Source organism: Protopterus annectens, chromosome 5.part1 (genome assembly GCF_019279795.1).
Source record: "Protopterus annectens isolate FY-2018-M chromosome 5.part1, PAN1.0, whole genome shotgun sequence".
Taxonomy (NCBI): domain Eukaryota; kingdom Metazoa; phylum Chordata; order Ceratodontiformes; family Protopteridae; genus Protopterus; species Protopterus annectens.
The window spans coordinates 421,990,440-422,014,893 of NC_056736.1; the positions used below are offsets into that span (position 1 = coordinate 421,990,440).

The following is a 24,454-nucleotide window of genomic DNA, read 5'->3' on the forward strand; positions in this document are numbered from 1 at the left end:
AGACGTATGGCAATAAAGCCAAAAAGTTAAGTGTATAAAATAGTGGTAGAGAAACTTGGGCAATAAAGGTAGAGCAGTTGAGGAAACTTGAGATGATGGGGATGAAGTGTGTGAGGCAGGTGGTAGGATGCACATTGTGGAACAGACGAAGAAATGGGGACATAAGAGCAGAAGCCAAAGTAGTTCTAATTGCAGAAAAGGTCAAAGAGAACAGATTATAGTGGTTTGGGCACATGCAGAAAAGCAGAAGACAGTCTGATGGAGGGTGTCCAGCAAAGAGGTGGATGGAGTGTGATAGATGATGTATGAGAGTCAAGCATGAGTATTGAAGAAGGCAGGAGAGTGGCATTGGAATTGAGAGAGAGATGGTGACAGTTAACACAACACCTCGATCTCGTGTAGAAAATGGGTGTGGGGGGTTGATTATTTCTTATCTCCATTTGAACCTATGCCACATTTTTCAAAACTTTTTGATAAAAACCCACAAACAAAAAACTACATTTTCCGAACACACCTGTAACCTTTTTACTTAGAAAACGCACAAAAACTCTATACATGTTCAGAAAATGAAGTCTTAACTCTCCTGATGAGAACAAATGTCCCAAATCAACAGCTGCACCCACTCGCATTACCTTACCTAAAATGAATGTTACCCATATTATAGCACATGTTACAGCATGTGCTCTCACTTACATTGGTACATTTTCTTATCTTTATTCCCTTGGAACAGAGGCTGGACATTGCTTTTTACATAAATTGCAATGTCTGTATTTCTTAAAACTAAAAAGTACCCGTTTTGTTCTGTGTGATAAAGATATTAAAATAATCACTGAAAAAACTCACTCACACCCACATTAAGATAAACCTGTCGACATACTTCATAAATCTGCTTTACTGTTGCTGTTTATCTCATGAAATGTTTCTTACAAATTCTGATAAGAACAGAAAATGTATTACTTGGTTACCTATGTTTTCCTTAGTGTCCTTTTAAACAATAACAAAGTGGGGTATGTGCTGTACAGATGTTCATCGTGTTTCACTGTTGCAGTCATTACACTTGGGTTATCCTGCTGGCAGGCTACCCGCAGTTGGCCTGAATTCCAAAGTCTAGGTCCGGCGTCAGTTGCTGTCGCCTCTTCCCTGACGTCAGTGCGCCAGGGGTATAAAAGATGCAGCCGACGCCATTTTCTTAATTCTTTCTTGCCGCGCGGTGCCTGAAGCAAAAGCAGTTCGCAAGTGCCGATCGGCCGACTCCTGAGATTTTCAAAAACTAATTTCATATCTGAAGTCTTCATTAAAGCTAAGTACCCTGTTGGGGAAACGTTTTTCTTGCTCCAAACTGATGTCAGAAAAAGTTAACAATTGTATTTCTTGTGGGAAGCAAATACCTCATAAGGATTTTCATTCTTACTGTATTCCTTGCCTAGGCCGTGATCACAACGTTGCTAGCTGTCGGTTTTGTGCTAGATTTAACCAACGCACTATTAAGCGTTGGTATGATTTTGCCTTTCATTACTGTGGCCGAAGATTCAATTATATAATGCCGTCGGAACAGCCGACGATTGGAGTTTATAAAAAGCGCAAGGAAAAAGAAAAGGACAGGCACCCGAGGTCCAAAACTGATGACGAGGCTGCTGCTAAGCCAGTCACCGGTTCTCAGTGAGGTGCTTTCGCAGCCCCTGACACCCGCTACCTTAGAGCCACAGGCCGCTGTCGATTCCTACATGGAGCCAGCTAGGCCTCTGGATACGTAAGGTATTAGACATTCGGAAACTATTCCCTCAGATGGGTCCGGAGCCGCTGAGAAGGCATCGGCTTCTGAGGGTGTTTTCAGACCTACACAGTTATATGTAAAGCCTACCTCAGCTTCTAAAGCAAAGTCTAAAGCAGCTCTAAAGACAAAGAAACAAGTACAGCATTCTCCTGGACAGACTTCCATGCCTAAAAAAACAGATGCTCAAAATGGCCGAAGACCTAATTACCTTGATCAGGGGTTCCCATCCCCCTCCTGATAAGAGGCCTAGGCAAGAGACAGAATATGAATCTTCAGATCAGGTTTCCATTTCCTCTGACTCCTCTTCTAAACAGGAATACTCTCTTCCTCCCTATGAGGATTCTGATGCTGAAGAATCTATCCCTTCAGCCTCTCCTCCTGAGGATTATTCTTTTGGGGAAACTCTGCATACTATGAGAGAGCACTTCCACTGGGAGAGCCAAGGCTACTCAGAATCAAAGAAAAGGCTTAGAGATTTTCTTTTATTACCTCAGCACAGGCCTCTTGCTATTCCCTCTGTGTTAGATATTGTAGATGATGTATTTTCAGAGTCCGGCCTTTCTCCTGACTCTTTACCCCCTGCCCCTGTTAAACCAGAGATACTACAGGGTTCCAGATTCTCGTAAATTTCTTTATAAAAACCCTGCTGCTGACCCAGAAACTATTTCTCAGGGTCGCAAAGGGGTCAAGGCTTCTACTGCAAAAAACCCTATCCACTCTGATAGGGATTCAGGGGCACTAGACAGATGGGGGAAAAAGGTTTACACTTCTGCTACTTTGGCTGTGAGGGCTTTAAATTGTCAATTTCATATGCTTAAATATCAGCAATACTTAATGTCACTGCTAAAACAGAAATGTTGGCAAATTCTGATTGTGCAGAAAATAAGGAAATGCAGGATTTATTGCATGTAACTGAACAAGTGGGAAAGCATACATTGCAATGTGGTTTTGATTCTCTGGAGGTCTTGCAGGGTCGCAGTTACGGGTTCTGTCATTAGGAGGCATGCTTGGTTAAAGGAACAGAATCTGCCTGATCATGTTAAAGCAAAATTATTAGATGCTCCATTACAGCATGATGCTTTATTTGGTACTAAAGCAGAGGAGGTGTTGAATAAAATGGACAAAGCGAAATCTATGCAAACAGTAAAGGATTTCTTACAGGTACAGCCACCCAGATTTAGCAGGAACTGGCCTACAAAGAATTGGTCCTTTCCAGTATCAGACAGACCACAAAGAGGCAGATACAGATACCCCAGAGGCAGATCCCAGCCCCAGGGCTCATACAGGCCTTAACAGTGGGGCGCTTCTACCGCCAAAAGCGGAGAAGAAAAATCACAGCCATACAGGAAACAGTCCCAATGCCTTTCCTCTGCCAGCACCAAGCACTTATCTTTTGACAGCCCCCTTGGGGAGAAAACAAGCACTTTTTTCTCAAAATTGGCACATGATCACCCAGGACAAATGGGTCTTAATATAGTGTCCCAGGGCTACAGGTTCCACTTTCACACCCTGCCAAGGGCAAAAGGTATGCCAGACCTGCCACACAATCAATGGGCAGAGGCACAAAAACAAGTTTCATCCCTCATGGACATGAGGGCCATTCAGCAAGTACCACAGCAAGAACAGGGACAGGGATTTTACTCAAGACTTTTCTTGGTAACCAGAAAGGACAAAGCCTGGAGGCCAATACTGGACTTGTCTATTTTAAATACATTTCTGGACGTTCCAAAATTCAAAATGTTGACTCTGCAGCAGCTTCTGCCCATGTTGGGCAAGAAGGCTTGGCTTGTAACTTTGGACCTAAAAGAGGCATACCTGCATGTCCCAATCAGACAGTCTTGCAGAAGATACCTCGGATTCATAGCTGGCTCAATGCACTACCAGTTCTCTGCACTGCCCTTTGGCTTATCTACTGCGCCCAGGGTCTTCACAAAATGCCTGGCACTAGTAACTGCATTTTGCAGACAAAGAGGAATTGAAATGTACCCTTACTTGGACAATTGCCTTATTCAAGCAGAGAACAAGGACATTCTACTAAAGCATCTGGCATTTGTAAAAAGATTATTAATTTGCCTAGGGTACACAGTAAATGAAAAATTAAAACTAGTACCCTCTCAAGAGATAATATTCCTGGGTGTAAGCTTAAATCCAACTGCCCAGATGGCTTATCTCACGCCAGACAAACAAAGGCAACTGACTTCTTACTTCAAAATGTTGGCAACAAAGACACAGTTATCTGCAAGAAAAATGCTGCAGGCTTTGGGCTTCATGGCATCCTGCATTCTACTAATTCCATATGCCAGACTGCATATGAGGAAACTACAATGGTATCTAAAAAGTGTTTGGACTCAACATTGCCACAGCCTGGAAACATTAATTACCCTCATTCCTTGCCTGCAACAGGAGTTTTGATGGTGGGCACAGACCTGTCACCACAACAAGGGGCAGCCATTCACCCTACCCACAGCCAGGCAGTCAACAACAACAGATGCATCCGATTATGCCTGGGGGGCCCACATGGCAGGAAAATGTATTCAGGGCACATGGCCCACAAGCCAAATGCATCTTAATATCAATCAAAAAGACATGCTGGCCGTTCAGAATGCCCTGACAGCTTTCAAGGATCTACTTCATCCAGGACAACTACTGATAAGGACGGACAATACTACAGTCATGTGGTACATAAACAAGCATGTAGGCACACATTCCTACCCCCTCTGCAGACAAACCATGGCTTTGTGGGACACGACTTTGACTTATCAAGTACACCTGCAAGCACAATTCCTGCCAGGAAAGAAAAATACTCTGGCAGACGAACTAAGCAGAAACCTCACGGATCCCCACGAGTGGAATCCACAAGCCTTCAGCATGATAACAAAGAAATGGGGATGCCCAGACATAGATCTATTTGCCTCCCCTCACAACTGCCAACTACAGAGATTCTGCACAAGGACTTATCACAAGCAAGCATGGAAAGTGGATGCTCTATCATTCAGCTGGAAAACCCTAACAGTATATGCCTTTCCTCCTCTGCCTCTCCTCCCCAAGGTTCTCCTAAAGGTCAGACGAGAAGCCAAAAATGATTCTGATTGCCCCAGACTGGCCCCACCAGCACTGGTACCCAATCCTAAAGAGCTTGTCTCAAGGCCCATCCTGGACATTACCTCTAATTCCTCACTTACTGACCCAACGAAACAATCAGATCCTGCACAGCCAACTGAGGACCCTAAATCTGGCAGCATGGTGGATAATGTAGCCATTCAGAACACACCTCTCTCTAAAGCAGTGATGGATGTTATTTTGGAGGCCAGGAGGCCCAGTACCAGAAAGTCTTATGCAGAAAAATGGAAGAGATTCTGTGCTTGGAACCAGGCACACGGAATTGACACGTTTGTACCAAATATTCCTCAGATTTTACAATACCTAACTGAGATGCTGAACAAAGGCCTATCCTTTTCATCAATTAAAATCCATGCCTCTGCCATTTCAGCTCATTACAATACGGAACCACCTATTTTTTCTCATCCGTTGCTAAAGCAGTACCTCAGAGGAGCCAAAAACATAAGACCTCCAAGGAGAGCACCAATACCTGCATGGGACCTCAATTATGTCTTGGAAAAACTCACACTGCCTCCTTTTGAGCCAGCCAATACTCACACTGCCTCCTTTTGAGCCAGCCAATACAGCTGAAGTTCTTATCATGGAAAACAGCTCTGCTCCTAGCAATAACCTCTGCAAGACGAGTTTCAGAGTTACAGGCACTCATGGCTATGGAACTTGTTATCATTTTCCATCCAGACAGGGTTTCTCTGAGGATGAACCCGACATTTATGCCTAAGGTAGTGTCCAGTGTGGCCCTTAACCAAACCATTGATTTGCCCACTTTTTATCCAAACCCACAGAATAAGGGTGAGAGACTTCTGCATTCTTTGGACATACACAGACAGCTACGCTTCTACTTGGACAGAACTAAAGCTTTCAGAAAGACTGAGTAACTCTTAGTGGCATATGCTGCAGGATCACAAGGGAAGGCTGTGTCAAAGAGACTATTTCAAAATGGATAGGCCACTGCATTCGTTTCTGCTATTCACAACATGGCAAAGCAGTGCCTAAGGGCATTAGGCCACATTCAACCAGAGCAGCAGCCTGCCTCAGACGAGTACCAACCAAAAACATTTTAGAGACTGCAACTTGGAGTTCAGTGCACACTTTTACCAAGCACTACCACTTGCCTCTCTACTCTAAATCCAGAGCAGGCTTTGCCACTGCAGTTCTGCAGGGCCTTATAGCCTCTCCTAATCCTATTTAGACCCAGCCACCCAACCTCAGCTTTGGTATTCAACCCAAGTGTAATGACTGCAACAGTGAAACACGATGAACATAGTACAGTTGTGTACCTACCATAAATGTAGATGTTCGAGTGTATTCACTGTTGCAGTCTAGGTTACCCCACCCATCATCCCCCTTTTCTTTGCTGGGACTTATCTGCACCTTCTCTATCCTATACAACCTATTTGGTGTATTTGCTTGTAGATGAAGGAAATGTTATTTTTGTGCATGCATACTTATTGACATAATTTTTATCCTACCAATTTGGGGGCACCTGACATCTGGGGCAAGAAAAACTGAAGAAAATGGCGTCGGCTGCATCTTTTATACCCCTGGCACACTGACGTCAGGGAAGAGGCGACAGCAACCGACGCCGGACCTAGACTTTGGAATTCAGGCTGACTGCGGGTAGCCTGCCGGCAGGATAACCCAAGTGTAATGACTGCAACAGTGAATACACTTGAACATCTACATTTATGGTAGGTACACAACTATACTTTCTCCCACGATTTAACAAAGTCAACAAAGTCCAATCTTTCTCATCCACTTTTTGTTGCAAAGCCTTACAAATGTGATGCTTTATAATCTCACATTTATTCACAAATGCCAATGTTGCTGGTCATCTACCTGTTGATCTCCATCTCCCAACACCAGACACTGGTTCAAATTCTGTTGATTTTGGCAAACTTCTTTGCTTTTTCTGTCTCTCTCAAGCATTTTCCTTTGGAACATTGGTAAAAGGTTTCACTGCCAAAGTCTCTCTGAGTTTTATTCTCAGAAGAATGAGAAGCAGTGTTGCCTTCTGTTGATGGCTCACTTTTTGTTGGATAAACTTTTGTATCTCCTCCTTAGTCTGTTCTGTATCAAAAATGTCTTTGATCCTCTAGGAAAAAAATATTCTGAAGATAACGATGCAACAGCTTGAATTTCACACATGCCTCTTGTCAATCTCTGATTGCTGGGATAAATGTGCTTCTCTTCTCCTTGGTGTACAGTGAATAATCATTTTTCACAAACACACTACTGTCTCCAGTTTTTAATGCTTTGCCATTCTGCCATAGTTTTGTCCGGATCAGCTGTTTCTGCTGGCTTAATTGCATCTTTACTCATATGTCTTGGATGTCATGTCATAGCATATACTCTATGTGCCCTTTCAGTCAACAAATCCTGATGTGTGGAATACCAGTTTAGTTACTTATTTGTTTCTTTCGTAACACTAATAGTCTGTTCCCTCCAGTCTCTCTGGTACAGCAGATAATCTCATGTTTTCCCTGCGTGCTCTGTCTTGTAAAACTACTGTTTTTTGAAACAGCTCTTCTCGAGAAGCCTTGTACTAATCAAGCCTTTTCTTCATTCAACCTCGTGATTTTTGCATGTTCATCTCTTCATCTGAATAGCTACTTAAAGCTTCTATTTTTTCCAGCTTTTTGTTGTTTAAACACTGGAGTATATCAAGTTAATCAGCACTGAGTACATTTGATTTAATTGTTCATGTAAATTACTAGAAACCATCTCTTGTACCAAAGCTGGATCTTGAACTGCTTTTTGCTGAACAGCTGCAGGATAGTTCCCAGTCATTGTTTTCTCTTCACCTTTTCTGGTTTATTTTCTGTCAGGTTTTGTGCATTTCACCTTTGCTGGCATCTAGGCAGTGTACTTAGTAGCCAGTAACTGAATTTTACTGATCTGGCAGAATTACTAACTCCTATTTCTTAGTTTCTTTTTTCACCATGTGAGCTGAAATTAAGCTATTGATTTAATGTGCAGCTGTCTTGGAAGTTCTTCCAAAAGTAGTTTTAGTTGTAACCTCCTTTGCCAAGCGGTAAAATATCTTTAAAGATCACAGGCAAACTTTGAAGAGAGGGTTGTGGCATAAATCAATTCTGTTTTGTCCTGAGTAGCTATTGATACTAAATGTCATCTTATGTTGCCTGTCAAATGTTTTCATTTTGCGCATACTAACAGTGTGTTGTAATTATTCCCTATTCGTTTATTCAAGTATATAATGCAGTGTCACTAAAATAGTGAGGGGTGTGAAGCATCTGTGGTATTTAAACAGGCTTAGAATGTGTACAACAGAAGAGACGGGACTGGTTAGATATGATCTCTTTACAGTCCATTGCTTCAGCAAAAGTGGGAAGGGTGGAGTTCAGGAAGAAAACACAGGACAAAGAAGGGTGACATGAAAGGCAGTTGAAAATGGAACATTTCAATTTAAGGTTAAGAAAAACATTGCTTCACTGTGAGGGTAATAGGGCAGTGAGCTGTTTTGCCTGAGGCAGTGTGTTTAGTGTAAGTCTTCAAAGGTGAGTCAGAGTTGCTTAGAACAAAACAGGGAAAGGAATGTGACAAAGGTCTGGAACATCTGCTGTGTTAAGGCCAGTAGAGTACAACATTTTTCTTGCAGTTCTGTCTGTGCTGAACAACTAAGCACTGTATCCCGATTTATATTCAGCATCTCTCATGGTCAAGCAAAGGTACCCAAATACTAAAAAAAAAAAGAAGTCATACCACTGCCAAAGAAAACATCATCCTCAGGCTTTAATAACTACAGACCAGTAGCCATCATGTCCACCATTATGAGGAGCTTTGAAAGGTTGGTCAAAAAACACCTGACAGTGGACCTCCCAACAGCACTAGATCCGCTCCAGTTTGCATATCGTGCCAATCCCTTTACGGTGGATGCCATTTCATTTGCACTGCATCTCTCATTGGCACAGCTGGAGAATGACAGTTATGTCGGAATGCTGTTTATAGGTTCATAGGTTCATAGGTTTATACTAGGCTATCTGCCCTAAGGCATTTATAAGCCCTCTAGCTCTTTGCGGCTGTGCTACGCCACCCTCTATATGAAAAATACTTCAGTTAGTTTATTTTGTTGTGCCTCTGGGTTCAGCACGAGAGAGGTAGAGATGATTCCTGTCGGATAAATCATCCCACAGGTCAACAGGTCAAGATTTTCTTTCTTGAGTGCTCTGCGCGTAGGTGGCTCTGGCTCTACATGGACCGGGATTTAGAGTCACTGTATAGGGTAAATTGATCCCTCCAGCATTCCCTATTTATATCCCCATTTATATCCGTTTAAAGTCGCTTGCTTGCTCTAGTTTTGTCGGTGGATTTTTTTTTTTGAGGTGTGGCCATTCCATTGTAATTCCGGCCTGGTGGTTTTGTTGTATGTCAGGCAGCAGTCAGTATAGACAGCATGCAACTGAAGCTTAGATAGTTTCTTCACCCGGGTGCAGCATATGACAGATTTTGAGTTTTGGTATCCTTTTGGTGAGGAACTCTTTAGTCTCCAATTGCCAGATGTCGAGGGTGAGTTACATCCCGAATGGGGCATTGTACTCTCATCATTGTCCTGATAAGTGAAAGAACAAGGGAACAATGACCTCACTAGATCTGGGATGTGATCCCTTTCTCATGATCAGGGTGGGCAAATGTAGAAGGTCTCTTTCTAACCACTCTCTAGCAAAGTGAGTGTCAAAAAGAGTACACTGGTCCCTGATTCCCCTGATAACCTCCTGTGAACCTCTTTCCTGTGCACCTATGGTAGCCACCTATATATTTTAGCTTTTTTAGGACTTGTTTTTCCCCAAGCATTTACTACATTTTTGCAGCCATGGCTCTAGCACCAGCTATCTGCACCAGTGAGTCCCTTCGCTCTGACAGATCTGAAGCGTCAGATGTGTCAGATGCATCCAGTCCTATGGCGCCCAGTTGGTCAGCTGTAAAGTAACTTTGTCAGCTAAAGTCCTCTGACTGAGGCCTAGTAGATGAACAAGATAGAGACAATAGCTGTGAGACACCCTGTGGGACACCACTTGTCTGGGCTTGGGAGTCTGCGCCAGTTAGCCAGCAATCCCAACCCTTCAGTCCTGCTCCCAAGCCAGCTCCCATGCCCATCTCCAGTTCCAGTTGCACATCACAACACACACAGGAGTACCCCAGTGTTGTGTAAGTTTATTGCTTTTAGTTCAGATTTAGTACAATTATCCCACAAGAACTAATGGAGAAACTGATTCATCTAGGTGTTAACACCCACATGTGCAACTGGATCGTGGACTTGCTGACAAATATGCCCCAAAAAGTTTGTGTGGGCAAAAATTCCTTGAGTAGCATCACAATTAACACAGGAGTACCCCAGGACTGTGTGCCAAGTCTGCTTCTGTTTACTATACTGACACACAACTGTAAAGCTGAATTCAGCACCAACCACATGATCAAATTTGCAGATGACTCTACAGTAAAGGAGACGAAACAGGGAATAGGTGGACTGTCTGATTAGCTGGTGTACCGTGAACAACCTCGACCTCAGTGTCAACAGAACCAAGGAGACTTTAGGAATCGTTAACCAGCTCACTCTCCTCTCATGATTAATGGTGAGATGTTGGAGAGAGTAAGGAGCACAGAATTCTTGAGGATCCATATAGCGGAGGATCTATCTTGGTCAACCAACACCAGTCACTTAGTAAAACAATGCCCATAAATGTCTGCATTTCTGTAAAAGGCTGAGGAAAGTGAATGCCCCACCCTGTATCCACTCCACCTTCTATTGGGGTACCATAGAGAGCATCCTAGCATGGAATTTCACAGTAGACTATGTCAGCTGTTCAGCAACAGACAAAAAACTCTACAAAAAGTAGTGAAAGTTGTGGAAAAAATAACTGGCTCCAAACTTCCAGCGATGCAGAATCTGTACATGGCATTGTGCTATAACAGAGCAACAAAAATCAGTCCAGGATTCTACCCATCCCGCTTATGAACTGTTCACATGCTTGTATGGCAAAAGATACAGCAGCATGCACTGTAAAACGACCAGGTTCAAGAGCAGCTTCTTCCCTCAGGCAGCTAAATTCTTGAGCTGTGGCAACAGTCTCAGGGAAGTTGGAAACTGACAAGTCAAGAGACTGCTAACTAACCTAGCACAATAAAAATCAAGTGGTGGATCGTATTCTACACGCTATCTAATACTTGGCAATCAATGTGCAATACCAAGCTGCTGCATGCATGATAAGATGTGAGAATTCTTGTACAATGGTTCCTCACTGCACACACAACCTAATCAGTTGCTAATAGTCATTGTTACAGAAATTGAAATGATGAGTAATATAGTAATAAAATGTAGTAGTTAGAACGAACTTTAGTCAAAATCATTAATGTTAGGTCGGATGTATGTGTAAATATATGTAATGTATATGTCTTCTCAGTTTGAGCCTGATGCATGTAATTTCATTTTAGACTACACTTGTGTACGTCTAAATGACAACATTTTTGATTTTTGGCTTTGACTTTATGTATGTTTTGTATGTAGATGCTTTAGAACTTTACTGATTCTGTGTTCAAATTTCCATAATACTTGCTCTTTGGAGTTACTTAAGCAAGGGGCATTTGGCCAATCATTATCCAAAAGCATTTTTGAGTAAGCATCTTCTTGTGTAGTTATCCTTTGTTGTTGCCAGTGTCCTGCCACACAGTTTTTTTGTTTTTGCAAGTCCTGTTTGTGGGTCTGTCACTTGTGTAACACTGTAAATGTTCATTCCAAAAGGTAAAACTGAATACTCACTGTAATAAATGTTTGACAGTAGATCTTGCAGAAGATGGTGTTTTCTCACTGTCCTTGTGGGGTTATTTCACATTAGGCCTAGTGCTCCTTATGTCTTTCCTTAACTTTGAGGAGGTGCAAGGCTACCGTGCATACCCAGGGATGGTGTTAAGTGCCAATATGGACACTTCTACTAGCAACAGATGAACAGGAAGCTTGTCTTGAAGTGACAGATTGTCAAGGTGAGAGTTTTAAGAGGCTACTGCAGCAAGCAATATAACAAAAGGTATACTGTAGTGGTAGGCACTTACATTACTGTCTGCTTCACCTTAATCTCATTTTATAAGGAAAGTTTGCAAATTGAAAATCACCTGAAAGTTCCAGTTGTATCAAATTGGTTAGTTGTATTTTTCTTTTTGTTCATTTTTTTATTAAGCTGCCTAGCTATGTTAATAGTTGGTGTGGACTTGGAAATGTCTGTGCGCTGCAACCATACTACATGCTTTGGTGTGTGTGCACGCTGCAACCGTACTACACGTTTTGGTGTGTGTGTGCACGCGCTGCAACCGTACTACATGCTTTGGTGTGTGTGTGTGCGTGTGCTGCAACTGTACTACACGCTTTGGTGTGTGTGCGTGCTGCAATCGTACTACACGCTTTGGTGCGTTTGTGTGCACGTGCTGCAACCGTATTACATGCTTTGGTGTGTGTGTGTGTGTGTGTGTGTGTGTGTGTGTGTGTGCGCGCGCTGCAACCGTACTACACGCTTTGGGGTGTGTGTCCACACACTGCAACCGTACTACATGCTTTGGGGGGTGTGTGTGTGTGTGCACGCGTTGCAACCGTTCTACACGCTTTGGGGTGTGTGTGTGTGTGTGTGTGTGTGTGTGTGTGTGTGTGTGTGTGTGTGCGCGCACTGCAACCGTACTACACGCTTTGGGGTGTGTGTGTGTGTGTGTTCTGTCTGCAACCGTTCTACATGCTTTGGTGTGTGAAGGAGGTTCTAATGTTGATTGTCAAAGCAGAGGTTTTCACACTGAACCATCACAAACGGAGAATTCCAAAACCAGAACTTGCCTATAAAAATTATTGTGGATGCCTTACTTCCCCACCCCTCTCATTTATTCCGTTTTTAAAGTTGTACCACCTAAGCGAAGGGGGTCTGCCCTAGTCCGTGAGTTTTCTTTTCACATTATTTTTTTTTTCCTGATTATGTGGAATTCAAAGCCAAAGACATTGCTTTAGTTAGGCCAGAGTGAACTGGTAAAGGACAGTATGAACCAAGTCAGTATTTCTCAGAACATGGTGTGCGTGTATATGCTACAGTTTCTGTATTGGACAGATGCTTTACTTTACAAGTGACGGTCACTTTCTTTCAATGAAAAATTAAGTGTAGCACTTGTCTGATGATTTTTTTTTTTTTTTGCTTGCAGGTAAAAGTTAAGCAATGACTTGGAATCGCTAGTGTGCAGGAATGATTGGATTAAGCCAGTTATTGTATATTTTCCAACTAGTCTGTACAGGTAAGGAATGCTTTGCAGACAGTGCATTTGAAGCCACTTTTTTGGTTGTCTTTTGACTGGACAGTGAGTTATTTCCCAAACAAAAAGTTTTGTAACATACTTGCTGTACTTGCTTTTTGTTCGAATCTAGGACCATCGCTCTTAAATTAAAACTGCTAAACAACCTTTTTTTTGAGCTGCCAGCCTGTTTTAACTTCTTATTCAGTCATTTTGTGTTACAGCCAGTTTGTGGTGGAACATCCTGCTGTTAAATGTTGGTTTTGTGATCATTTTCTGATGGCAAGCTGCACTCACTAGTGCAGTTTGGGAATGAGTGTCTTCATACATAACAGACCCTTACTGAAGGATATCGTTGAGCGATACACGACAGATTTTACTTCATACAGTGCCAGCTTGTAGTTTCTGTTTTCTGCAGTTATATGCAGATGAAAATGTGGTTCCTTTGTGTTCACAGAACTTTCTTCCAGATTGAATATGGAAATCTTACTCTGAGAATATATTAGCAGTAGGCACCACAGATAAAGTAGTCTGTTTAATTCCTCTGTTTCACAGTAGGATTTCCAGTGGTAAGCAGACATCCTGTCTCAACTGATGTCAGTGCCCGCTCATACATTTGTCACATAAAGGAGGGCTCATGTTGTCCTTGCAGTTCTGTCTGCATTAATCAACCCTTAATAGTTAAGCGCCAGTGATTGTGGCATCAAATGTTTCTACAAAATGTTATAACTTAAAATGTTCTATTACTTTATTGTCAGATGTTTTACGTTTAAAAATATTTTCAGCTGTTAAGCTGACTTTTTTTCTTTTTTGAAAGTTTGTAGACTTGTGACCTAAAACACTGTATGGGTTTGTACTGCTGTGCTGCAGTGCTTGACAAAATGGCCATTACATCACTATTTCTGTAAAGCAGTTCTATAGAAAAAGAAATGTATTGCACAGGTACCAGCATAAGAGAAAAGACATAATTGAATTTTTTTTTTTATATATATAAATAGGAGAGCTTTATGGTCAGACTGTTTACATTGAAATTTATTTGATGCTTGAAGTGGGCAGATCCTTGGGTCTGTTATGTGATGGGCTATTTTGTAGTTCAGTCAAACTACTCCCGGTCAACAAATGTAAAATAAATAAATAAATAAAATCTCTCACATTTCAGCACTAACGGCCTTCAGGAAGCCAAGAGTTTTATGCTTCAGGTTTTAGTCAGTCTTCCAACTGCCCTTTATTTCTGAACAGAAAGTTTTTTTGCGGTTTTTGGCATAAGTTATTTTATGCTGCTTATTTACAGACGTGGTCCATCGTACTTCATAGATCTGATGATGACACTGACCAGGAAATGAGTGGCACTGATCAGTTAAAGGTAGTCTGTTTTGTATTGCCGCTGGTGAATTCTGGGAACTTTATTGCAGGAAAAGTAGAATTGTCAGCTCCATCAGCAAGAGCACCTGTTTTTTTTTTTTTTCTTAAGTGTGTTCCTGAAACCGTTTTTGATAATGTTTGGGCTGCTAGGTGAATGTATTACTCCTTCACACACTAACACCATCAAATGTACACAAGTATCCACTTGGCAGCTTCCCAGAGAGGTCATTATTAAAGATGAGCGATTTCAGATGGCGTCCTTTTTTATCTTTTATAAATTTAATAGAATTTACATTATTATTATCAGTGTGGTGCACATATGTTTTCTCAATTTTCATTCACTCCAGAATTACATAAATTACTCACTTCCTGCCCCTTCTACAGAAGGTCCTACTGAAAATTCAGCAGGATCAGACAGAAATCTTGTTGGTGAATCCCTTTTGGCCAAGGCAGCACTGGTTCCCCCTTCTCCTGCATGTAGCCAGGGGCAATCATCACATTACCCCACAGGATGGATTTTCTCACACAGGGCAAGGGGACCCTAATACATCCACAACTGTCAACACTGAACCTGACCTTGTGGGTGATAGGATTTCAATTCCGACACCTTTTTCCAGAGGATGTGCTGCATGTTCTGCAGGATGCCAGAAAACCCGCTACTAGGAAATTCTGTATTTACAAATGGAAAAGGTTTTCCATCAGGTGTCACAAAAAGGACCTTCAGCCACTGTCCATTGATGATCCAGTGCTCTTTTCCTATCTGTGTGACTTGATGAGGGCTGGGTTGTCCTACTCTCAGTAAAGGCTCACCTTTCAGCCATCTCTGCTTGTCTGCCTATGTCTCCACCATTGGCATCCAGGTTAGAAGTTAAATTGTTCCTTAAAGGCGTCCTTCATATCAGACCACCAAGGAAACCAATACGTCTGCCTTGGGATCTGAATTTAGTGTTAGAGAAGCTTACACTGGGACATTTAGAACCAGCAAGCTCTTCTTCCCTGCAGCATTGCACTCGGAAAACTGTTCTGTTAGTGACCATTACCTCTGCTAGAAGGGTTTGAGTTACAAGCCCTGATGTCCAATCCCCCCTTCACTGTCTTTCATAGAGACAGGGTTTCCCTGCGTACTAACCCTTCCTTTATCCCCATAGTGGTAAATGAGTTATCCCTTCATCAGTCTGTTAACCTACCTACCTTTTCCCCTTCCCCTCAGTGTCCAAGTGAGAGAATCTTGCACACCTTGGATGTGCACAGATTACTCAGATACTTTCTTGACAAAACCAAGCTTATATGCAAGACTGAACACCTGTTTGACCTAGAGCTCTTAAGTGGTAAGAGACAATCAGTTTCCAAGCAGACTATACCAAACTAGATTTCTAAAGCTGTTTCCTTTTGCTATCTGTCTAATGGTAAGAACCTTACTTCTCCAGTGAAGGCTCACTCTACGAGAGCATTCTCTTCCTCAGGGGCATTCTTTAAAGGTTTAGACACAGGCTCAATACTGGCAGCAACCTTGCCCTCTGTCCATGTTTTCATCAAACACTACAGGCTTGACACCATCTCCAAGTTCAGAGCTGAGTTTGCAAGAGCAATCCTACATGAATTTTTAGAAAAAGCATCTGCTCATCCTTCTCCCAACCTGTCCCAAGCTGGATCATTGGCATTTTCCCTTATGTGATGACAACTGAATGAAGCATATGAATAAAAGAATACAGAATAGTTGTGTAAAATAGATGTCTTTATCTTCTGTATGCTGCAGTATTGCACCCCCCCCCCGTCTTCCCCCAATGCTTGCCTAGTTTTTTTCCTGCTGATATGTTTCACAGCTAGGATCACAGGCTGGTGCTGGGCGGCATACTGTTCTGAGGTAGATGCATGCTGATGTCTGCTTTATACCTGACCTCTTTTTATGGCCGATGTACGGTATGCGTGATGTGCGGTGTAGCACGTACCTCACAGTAGCATGCAGACTTTTGGGTACTGGCCGGGCAGGCTCCCTTATGTGTTGAATACTGCAGAGTATAGAAGAGAAGGATATCTATGGTTATGGTAAGATTTTGCACAACTATTCTTTCTTTATGGCTCTTTGTGAATATAGTAATCAGTGTGGTTGTCACTGTTCTAAAGAGCTTGCATCCGAGTCTCAGTCTTTCTTTCTGTCAAACTACTTTCTCACTTTAATCTTCTGCTTGGGTTGTGTATGAATATTAACTTTAAAGTATCCCTTCAAACTGGGTAGCGGTAAACCATCTTGTTCCGTGGGAGAATGAGCTTATTCCATTTTACACTTGCCTTCTTCCCATCCAAAAAAAATTATCTACACTTCCTTCTCCACTAGTTTATGCCTGACCTTACATAAGATTAAAGTGTCTAGAAACATTTTCAATGCTTGTATCTTGCTATCCATATCTGTAGTAATTTGTTTCATTTCTTTATTTCTTCATTATCATCTGTTTAGTTTTTCCCACAGATCATTAGCTGCCATAGTGGAATCCTTTGTTTTATAAATATTTATGTCACACTTTATAGTTACACAGGTGTACTTACATTAGTAGAAAAGAAAACAGTCCATAGTGACTTCATTATTTTCATGCAGTATTCATCTGTTTATGTTTGAAAGCCGAAAGACACAACAACATTCATCTGTTTTTTTTCTGTTTTAGCAGTCATCATTAACTCCAGTATTGCATACATTTGCATAATTCCAGCCTTCCCTTAAACTTCACTCCTCCTCCTGAACATTATTCAGCATATGTTCCCATAAATTCCATCTGTCTCATGTATTCCCTTTCTAATGATTCTACCTACAGTTCTTCTGTCTCCTTTACGGTATTTCAGTACCTCAGTTACAGCCGGCTTAGATTTTGATTAACATTTTCTAGTAACTTGATTTTTTGGCAGCCAGTAGCAGTAAACTTTTACTATGTGTAGGCAACTCTGATCCTGGGTCTCAGCTGAAAAACTTTTCCTTAGTTACAACCATTCTTATGTCCTTCAAGGATGCATCTGCAGTCCTTACATATGGGTTGTCCTGCCTCGGGCAGCCCTTCGGTCGGCCGGATTCCAAAGTCTGGGTCCGGCGTCGGCTGATGTCGCCCTTTCTCCGACATCAGAGCACCTGGGGTATAAAAGAATCAGCCGACGCCATCTTCCCCAATCTTTCTTGCCGCGTGGTGCCCGAAACAGAAGCAGTTCGCAAGTGCCGGTCAGCCAGCTCCTGTAAATTCAGCTACCGAAGACTTCAAAAAGCTAAGTACCCCATTGGGGACTCTTTCTTGCCTCAGCCGATGTCAGATCTAATGCTTAAAGTTAATAATTGCTTGACTTGTGGGAAACAAATACCTCATAAGGATTTCCATTCCTACTGCCTCCCTTGCCTAGGCCCAGACCACGACGTCTCGGCCTGTACTGCCTGTGCATCCTTTAATCGACGCACTCTTAGGCGTCGGTCGGAGTTTGCAGAGGAATTTTTGGGGCTAGTTTCTCTTATAAAATGCCGTCGGAGACTCCCGACTTCTCATTTAACCAAAAAACAGAAGGACAAGGACCGACACACGCGGACCGTGGTTTCGGCTGAAACCACTCCTAGGCCTACCGCGAGTGTCTCGGCTGAAACAGAGTCCTTGGTACTTCCGACCGTGGAAACGGTACAACCGACAGCCTTGGCCCTGGAGGCTTCTTCTGAGTCGGTTATGGATTTACCCTCGGAAACCGGTGTTCAGGAAACTACTGACACCATTCTCTTAGACAAGACTACCCCAGCACGTGGAGCAGCCAGGCCCCCTGCATCCATGTCCATTAAAGCATTCACTAGGGCTAAAGCTGCTAAGCAACTAAAAACTCTGCCTCCCAAGACTATTTCTCAGGGATCCATTACAGGTTCACAGATACTAAGTTTGGCTGAGGATCTTATTTCCTTAATCAGGGGATCCCAGCCTCATCCGGACAGGGGCTCTCAACCCCCTCTAGACAAAAGGCCCAGGGCTGAGTCCGCTGATCCTCAGTCCTCTGATGAGGCCTCTGATGGCTCTGCTCTATCAGATTACCAGGAGGAGGCCTTCACGGCCTACGAGGATTCTGATGCAGAGGAATCCATTCCCTCTGCCTCCCCTCCTGAAGAGCTGTCCTTTGGGGAGACCCTTCACTCCATGAGAGAGCATTTCCAATGGCAGGGCCAGGAATTCTCAATTCAGGAAGAGATTAAGGACTTTTCTTCATTTACCTCAGCATAGACCTTTGGCTATTCCTCCTGTTTTAAGTGTCATTGATGATGTGTATTCTGAGTCTAGCACTACCCCTGACACCCTTCCTCCGGCTCCTGTTAAACCAGATAGGTACTACAGTGTCCCGGACTCGCATCATTTCCTTTACAAGGCCCACTCTGCTGACCCAGAAACTATTTCCCAGGGTCCTAAAGGGGTTGCAGCTGTCACTACTAAAAATCCACTCCCCTCTGAAAGGGAATCCAGGGCTTTAGAGAGATGGGGTAAAAAAGTGTATACTTTCTTCCACTCTGTCTATGAGGGCTTTAAATTGTCAATTTCATATGATACAGTACCAAGAGTATTTGTTGGATGAATTGCAGAAAAAGCTGTCTTCTCCTGAACCCCTACACCGTAAGTCACTTCAGGATCTGGTACATAATTCACAACAGGTCAGCAACCATTTCTTGCAGTGTGGTTATGATGCATTGGAAGCTTCATGTAGGTCAGCAATGACAGGTGCAGTCATACGTAGACATGCTTGGCTGAAGGAACAATCTCTGCCAGATCATGTTAAGGCTAAGTTTCTGGATGCTCCACTAGAAAAGCAAAAGTTATTTGGCTCCACTGCTCAGGAGGTCTTAAAGAAATTTGAGGAAAAGGCTAAATCTGTACAGACAGTCAAAGATTTCCTCCAGGTACAACCACCAAGATTCAGCAGAAATTGGCCTTCTAAGAATTGGTCCTTTCCGGAAGAGAGATATCAAAGAGGCAAGAACAGGCGTGCCAGAGGTAGAGGGCAAGCTAGAGGCTCCTACAGAGGATGTCAATGGCAGCCTCCTAACCAGCGAGGTAGTGCAGGACCAACAACTGCTGCACAAGGACAGACTCAATGACTTCACCTTGATCCCGCCAACCAGGGCTCAATTAGAAGCACCTTTGGGCGGAAAATTGTCTTTATTCTCAAGAAATTGGCACAGTATTACAAGGGACAAATGGACACTGCAAATAATAGACAAAGGATACAGGTTCCATTTCCATACATTACCAAAAAGAAAAGGAATGCCAAACCTACCACCAAATCAATGGGCAGAGGCTTTAAAACAAATTGCCAACCTATTGCAAATGAAAGCTATAGAAAAGGTTCCTCTCGCAGAACAAGGCCAAGGATTTTATTCCAGACTATTCCTTGTCCCAAGAAAAGAAAAACAATGGAGGCCTATTCTCGATTTGTCCGCACTCAATACTTATCTCATTGTGCCAAAATTCAAAATGCTGACCCTACAGCAACTCCTTCCCATGCTGGGCAAGGGGTCTTGGCTGGTAACTCTAGACCTCAAGGAGGCATACCTGCATGTCCCTATCAGACAAAGTTGCAGAAGACACCTCAGATTTCTTGCAGGTTCAGAGCATTATCAATTCTCAACATTGCCCTTTGGCTTATCTACTGCACCCAGAGTATTCACGAAATGCCTGGCATCAGTAATTGCACACTGCAGACTTCAGGGGATTCAAATATACCCATATCTGGACGACTGCCTTATACAAGTGGACAGCCAACAAACTTTGGAAAAACATTTGAATTATGCCATCCGCCTTCTGCAGGCCTTGGGATACACAGTCAACATTCACAAGTCAAGACTTGTGCCATCCCAAAGAATAACTTTTCTGGGTGCGGAACTAGATACAACCACCCAAATGGCTTTTCTCACAGAAGAAAAACAGACAACTACTGGATTACTTCAAAAATCTGACAAAACAAACTCAGATGACTGCAAGGAAAATCCTGCAGGCCCTGGGTTACATGGCATCGTGCATTCTTCTGATTCCACAAGCAAGGCTGCATATGAGAAAACTACAATGATACCTAAGGAGTTTATGGTCTCAGCACAATCACAGCCTAGAAACTTTGATACCACTCATTCCATGCCTTCAAAAGGAATTCCTGTGGTGGGCCCGAGCAAGCCAGTCAAACAGGGGTCTGCTTTTCAGCAAACCAGTAACCAGCCAAACCATTACCTCGGATGCTTCAGACCATGGATGGGGAGCACAAATGGAGGACAGATGCATCCAAGGACTATGGTCTCAGAAAGAATTGCGCATGCACATAAACCAAAAGGAAATGCTGGCAGTGATGCATGCAATCGAGGCCTTCAAGCACTTTCTACATCAAGGCCACCTGCTAATAAGGACAGACAATACCACAGTTATGTGGTACATAAACAACCAAGGAGCTACCCATTCCTACCCTCTTTGCAGACTAGCAATGAATCTTTGGGAACTTTCCCTAAAACTCAATATAGAGCTGCAATCCCAGTTTGTGCCAGGAAAAGACAATATACTGGCGGACAGTCTAAGCAGAAATACCATGGATCCACACGAATGGATGCTACACCCAGACATCTTCCTTCAGATAACACAATTTGGGAAGGCGGACATAGATCTTTTTGCTTCCCACCACAATCATCAGCTGAAGAAATTCTGTTCAAGGACATACCACCCACAAGCATGGAAAGTGGACGCCCTCTCTTTCAGCTGGAATACTCTAACAGTGTATGCATTTCCACCTCTTCCACTAATGACCAGGGTCTTACTGAAAATCAGGACAGAGCAGCCAAAAGTGATTCTAATAGCCCCGGACTGGCCAAGGCAGCACTGGTACCCACTGTTACGATGCCTGTCACACACGAAACCGTGGCCCCTACCACAATGGTCACTTCTTCTGACACAGCACAATTACAAAACTCTGCACTCCAGCCTGAAAACCCTGCAGCTGACAACCTGGAGAATACCTTGACTCCTCACCAGGAAAAGCTATCCAAGAGAGTGAAGGATGTCATCATGGAAGCTTGCAGACCTTCCACGAGAAAGGCATATTCAGCAAAATGGAAAAGATTCCACACTTGGAGCACCGCAAAGGGCCTAGATGCCACAGTGATGAGCATGGCACATATCCTGGAATACTTGGCAGAAATGCTCCACAATGGCCTTTCTTACTCTTACATAAAAATTCATGCTTCAGCAATTTCAGCAGAATACAATACTGATCCACCTGTCTTCTCTCATCCTCTCCTAAGGCAGTTTCTAAGAGGAATTAAAAACATCAATCCTCCAAGAAAACCACCAGTGCCTACATGGGACCTTAACTTCATGTTGGAAAAGTTGACTCTACCTCCCTTTGAACCAGCAGCATCTTCAGAGTTACAGTTCCTGTCTTGGAAGACTGCCTTCCTTCTGGCCATAACCTCAGCAAGAAGAGTATCTGAATTGCAGGCACTCATGGCAGTACAACCATTTCTTACTTTTCATCAGGACAGAGTCTCCTTGAGAACCAATCCTTCATTCATGCCAAAGGTGGTATCCAGGGTCTCATTGAACCAAGCTATTCACCTGCCTACCTTCTTTCCAGATCCGCAAAACAAGGGAGAAAAACTTCTGCATACCCTGGACATTCACAGACAGTTACGCTACTACTTGGACAGAACTAAGACTTTCAGAAAAACTGACCAGCTGTTGGTAGCATATGCTGCAGGCATCCAAGGCAAAGCAATTTCCAAACAGACAATTTCAAAATGGATAGGAAATTGCATTCGATTCTGCTAGTCTTATCATGGAAAATCTGTGCCAGCTAACATCAGGCCTCATTCCACCAGAGCCACAGCCACCTCCACAGCCTTTTTAAGAGGGGTGGCTACCAAGGACATTTTAGAAGCTGCTACATGGAGCTCCGTGCATACATTTTCCAAGCATTACAATTTGCCCTTATATTCCAGATCCAGAGCAGGCTTTGCTACGGCAGTCCTGCAGGGCATTTTAGCTACACCATCATTTTCTTAGATCCTACCACCCCCAGCTTGGCTATGGTATTCTACCCATATGTAAGGACTGCAGATGCATCCTTGAAGGACATAGTACCTACCATAAATGTAGATGTCCGATAGGTATGCATCTGCAGTCAGGTTTTCCGTCCCTCCTTCCCCTCTGTGGTATTTCTTGGGTATTTATCCCTGTTATAGCTAGCTGGGGTTATCTATTATGGTGTATTTGTTTTTTATTACTGTGCATGTTTGGAATATTTTGCATTTCTCCAAATTTAGCCTTCCTTAGAGGGCACCTGGCATCTGGGGCAAGAAAAACTGAGGAAGATGGCGTCGACTGATTCTTTTATACCCCAGGCGCTCTGACGTCGGGGAAAGGGCAACATCATCCGACGCCGGACCCAGACTTTGGAATCCGTCCGACCGAAGGGCTGCCCGAGGCAGGACAACCCATATGTAAGGACTGCAGATGCATACCTATCGGACATCTACATTTATGGTAGGTACAAAACTGTACTTTATCACACCTCTAGCATTTGCTGTATAACTGAGGAAAAATTCTCTATCAGATTGGGATAAAACTAGTACATATGCAAACACTTTTAAGCAAAAACTCTAAACCTTTTGGAATTTGCATATTTGGGAGCCATTCAAAAGTCTCCTCATTGTTCCTTTGTAAATTGCCTTTCCAGTCTCTTTTTCCCAATGTTTTCGAAACTCTGATTCTTATAGTTATATTTTACATGCCCTATTTAATTATCCCTTTTTAACATCAGCTTTTTCTTTAGACTATAGAGCAGGTCTGTCACTTAGCACTCCCCTATCCCTCGCTCTTTGCCTATACTGTTACCAGTCCTTGTTAGAGAAGGCGTTTGTAACCTGCAGTCCAAACTTAGAATTGGCTTCATCCCAATCTTTTTACATTTCCATCTCCATTTATTTGCTGCCAAGGCCTTTGTTCCTTTTCCAGTTTTCTAGCTCCCTTTTCAGCCCAGTTTGTGTTTTTTTTTTTTTTTTTTTTTTTCATGAAACCAGTCTACATGTTCAGGAGAACTAATAGCTGTTTGTCTGCCTTGTAGCAGGGAGGAACCGTTATGCAAACCCTTACAAAGCTGATTGCCATTTATATTATTTTATTTTACATGGTGGTTTTACCTTCAGTACCTGCTAGTTATCAGTTCCTCCCACTTCCACAGTCTTTTGTCTGCACTGGCAAGTCCGTAGACGAGAGCCATTTGGAAAGTGCCATCATCTAGTTGGCCATGAAGGAGTTTGTGTATGAGCTTGCATTTTCAGGTGCAGACTAAGTGCATTTTCGTTTTTAGTCTGTGACTCCGCCCATTTTGGCTGATGTGAGAGCCTACAGTGCCCTGCTTTGTATTACATGCACATTCTTACACTCTGTAAGGGCTGCTGTTAACTGTGTTGGTAGCTGAGGCCCATGTCCCCGGTCTTGGCTGGTGATAGTATGCAGCTGTCATGAACCAACAGAACCACCCCATGGAAGGACAAGTCTGCTCACTGCCAACCCTCACCACTCAGTTCCTCCACTTCCACAGTCACTGAGATTTGGGTCATCTGGATCAAAATCGGGGCTTTATCCTTCTTTGCCACAGAGCTGGGCATCTAAATTATCTTTTGCTTTAAGATCCGTTTGAAAAGGCTGCTATTAGAAATCCACTGTACCAGGGACTGTGCTGCTTTGATTGTAGGCTTCAAGAACGTTTGTGAATATTTGCACTGCAGTAACATGGTTGATAGCACTCTTATTTATATTTTGACTCTTTAGAGTTTGGCCTCCTTTGTTGCTTTAGTATTTTGCCTTCTGAACTTTTGTCTTTTATAGTCTTGTGGCTCTTGCTTTCCATCGAGTTTTAGTATTCAGAACACTTCAGAAACGTCAAAACGTA

At 42.9% G+C, this 24,454-nt stretch overlaps 2 protein-coding genes across 2 annotated transcripts in view; both read left to right on the forward strand.

The window, feature by feature from the left end:
- LOC122803461 overlaps positions 1–24,454 on the forward strand; it is a 1,126,946-nt gene that overhangs the window by 597,319 nt on the left and 505,173 nt on the right. Inside the window, exon 2 of the mRNA XM_044073079.1 lies at positions 13,079–13,168. Coding sequence (XP_043929014.1) covers positions 13,120–13,168 — 49 coding nt within the window. The 5' untranslated portion in view covers positions 13,079–13,119. The remainder of the gene's footprint in view (positions 1–13,078; positions 13,169–24,454) is intronic.
- The window catches only part of LOC122803462 (interleukin-10 receptor subunit beta-like), a 1,132,032-nt gene that overhangs the window by 238,975 nt on the left and 868,603 nt on the right, over positions 1–24,454 (forward strand). The gene's annotated exons all lie outside the window — the stretch shown is intronic.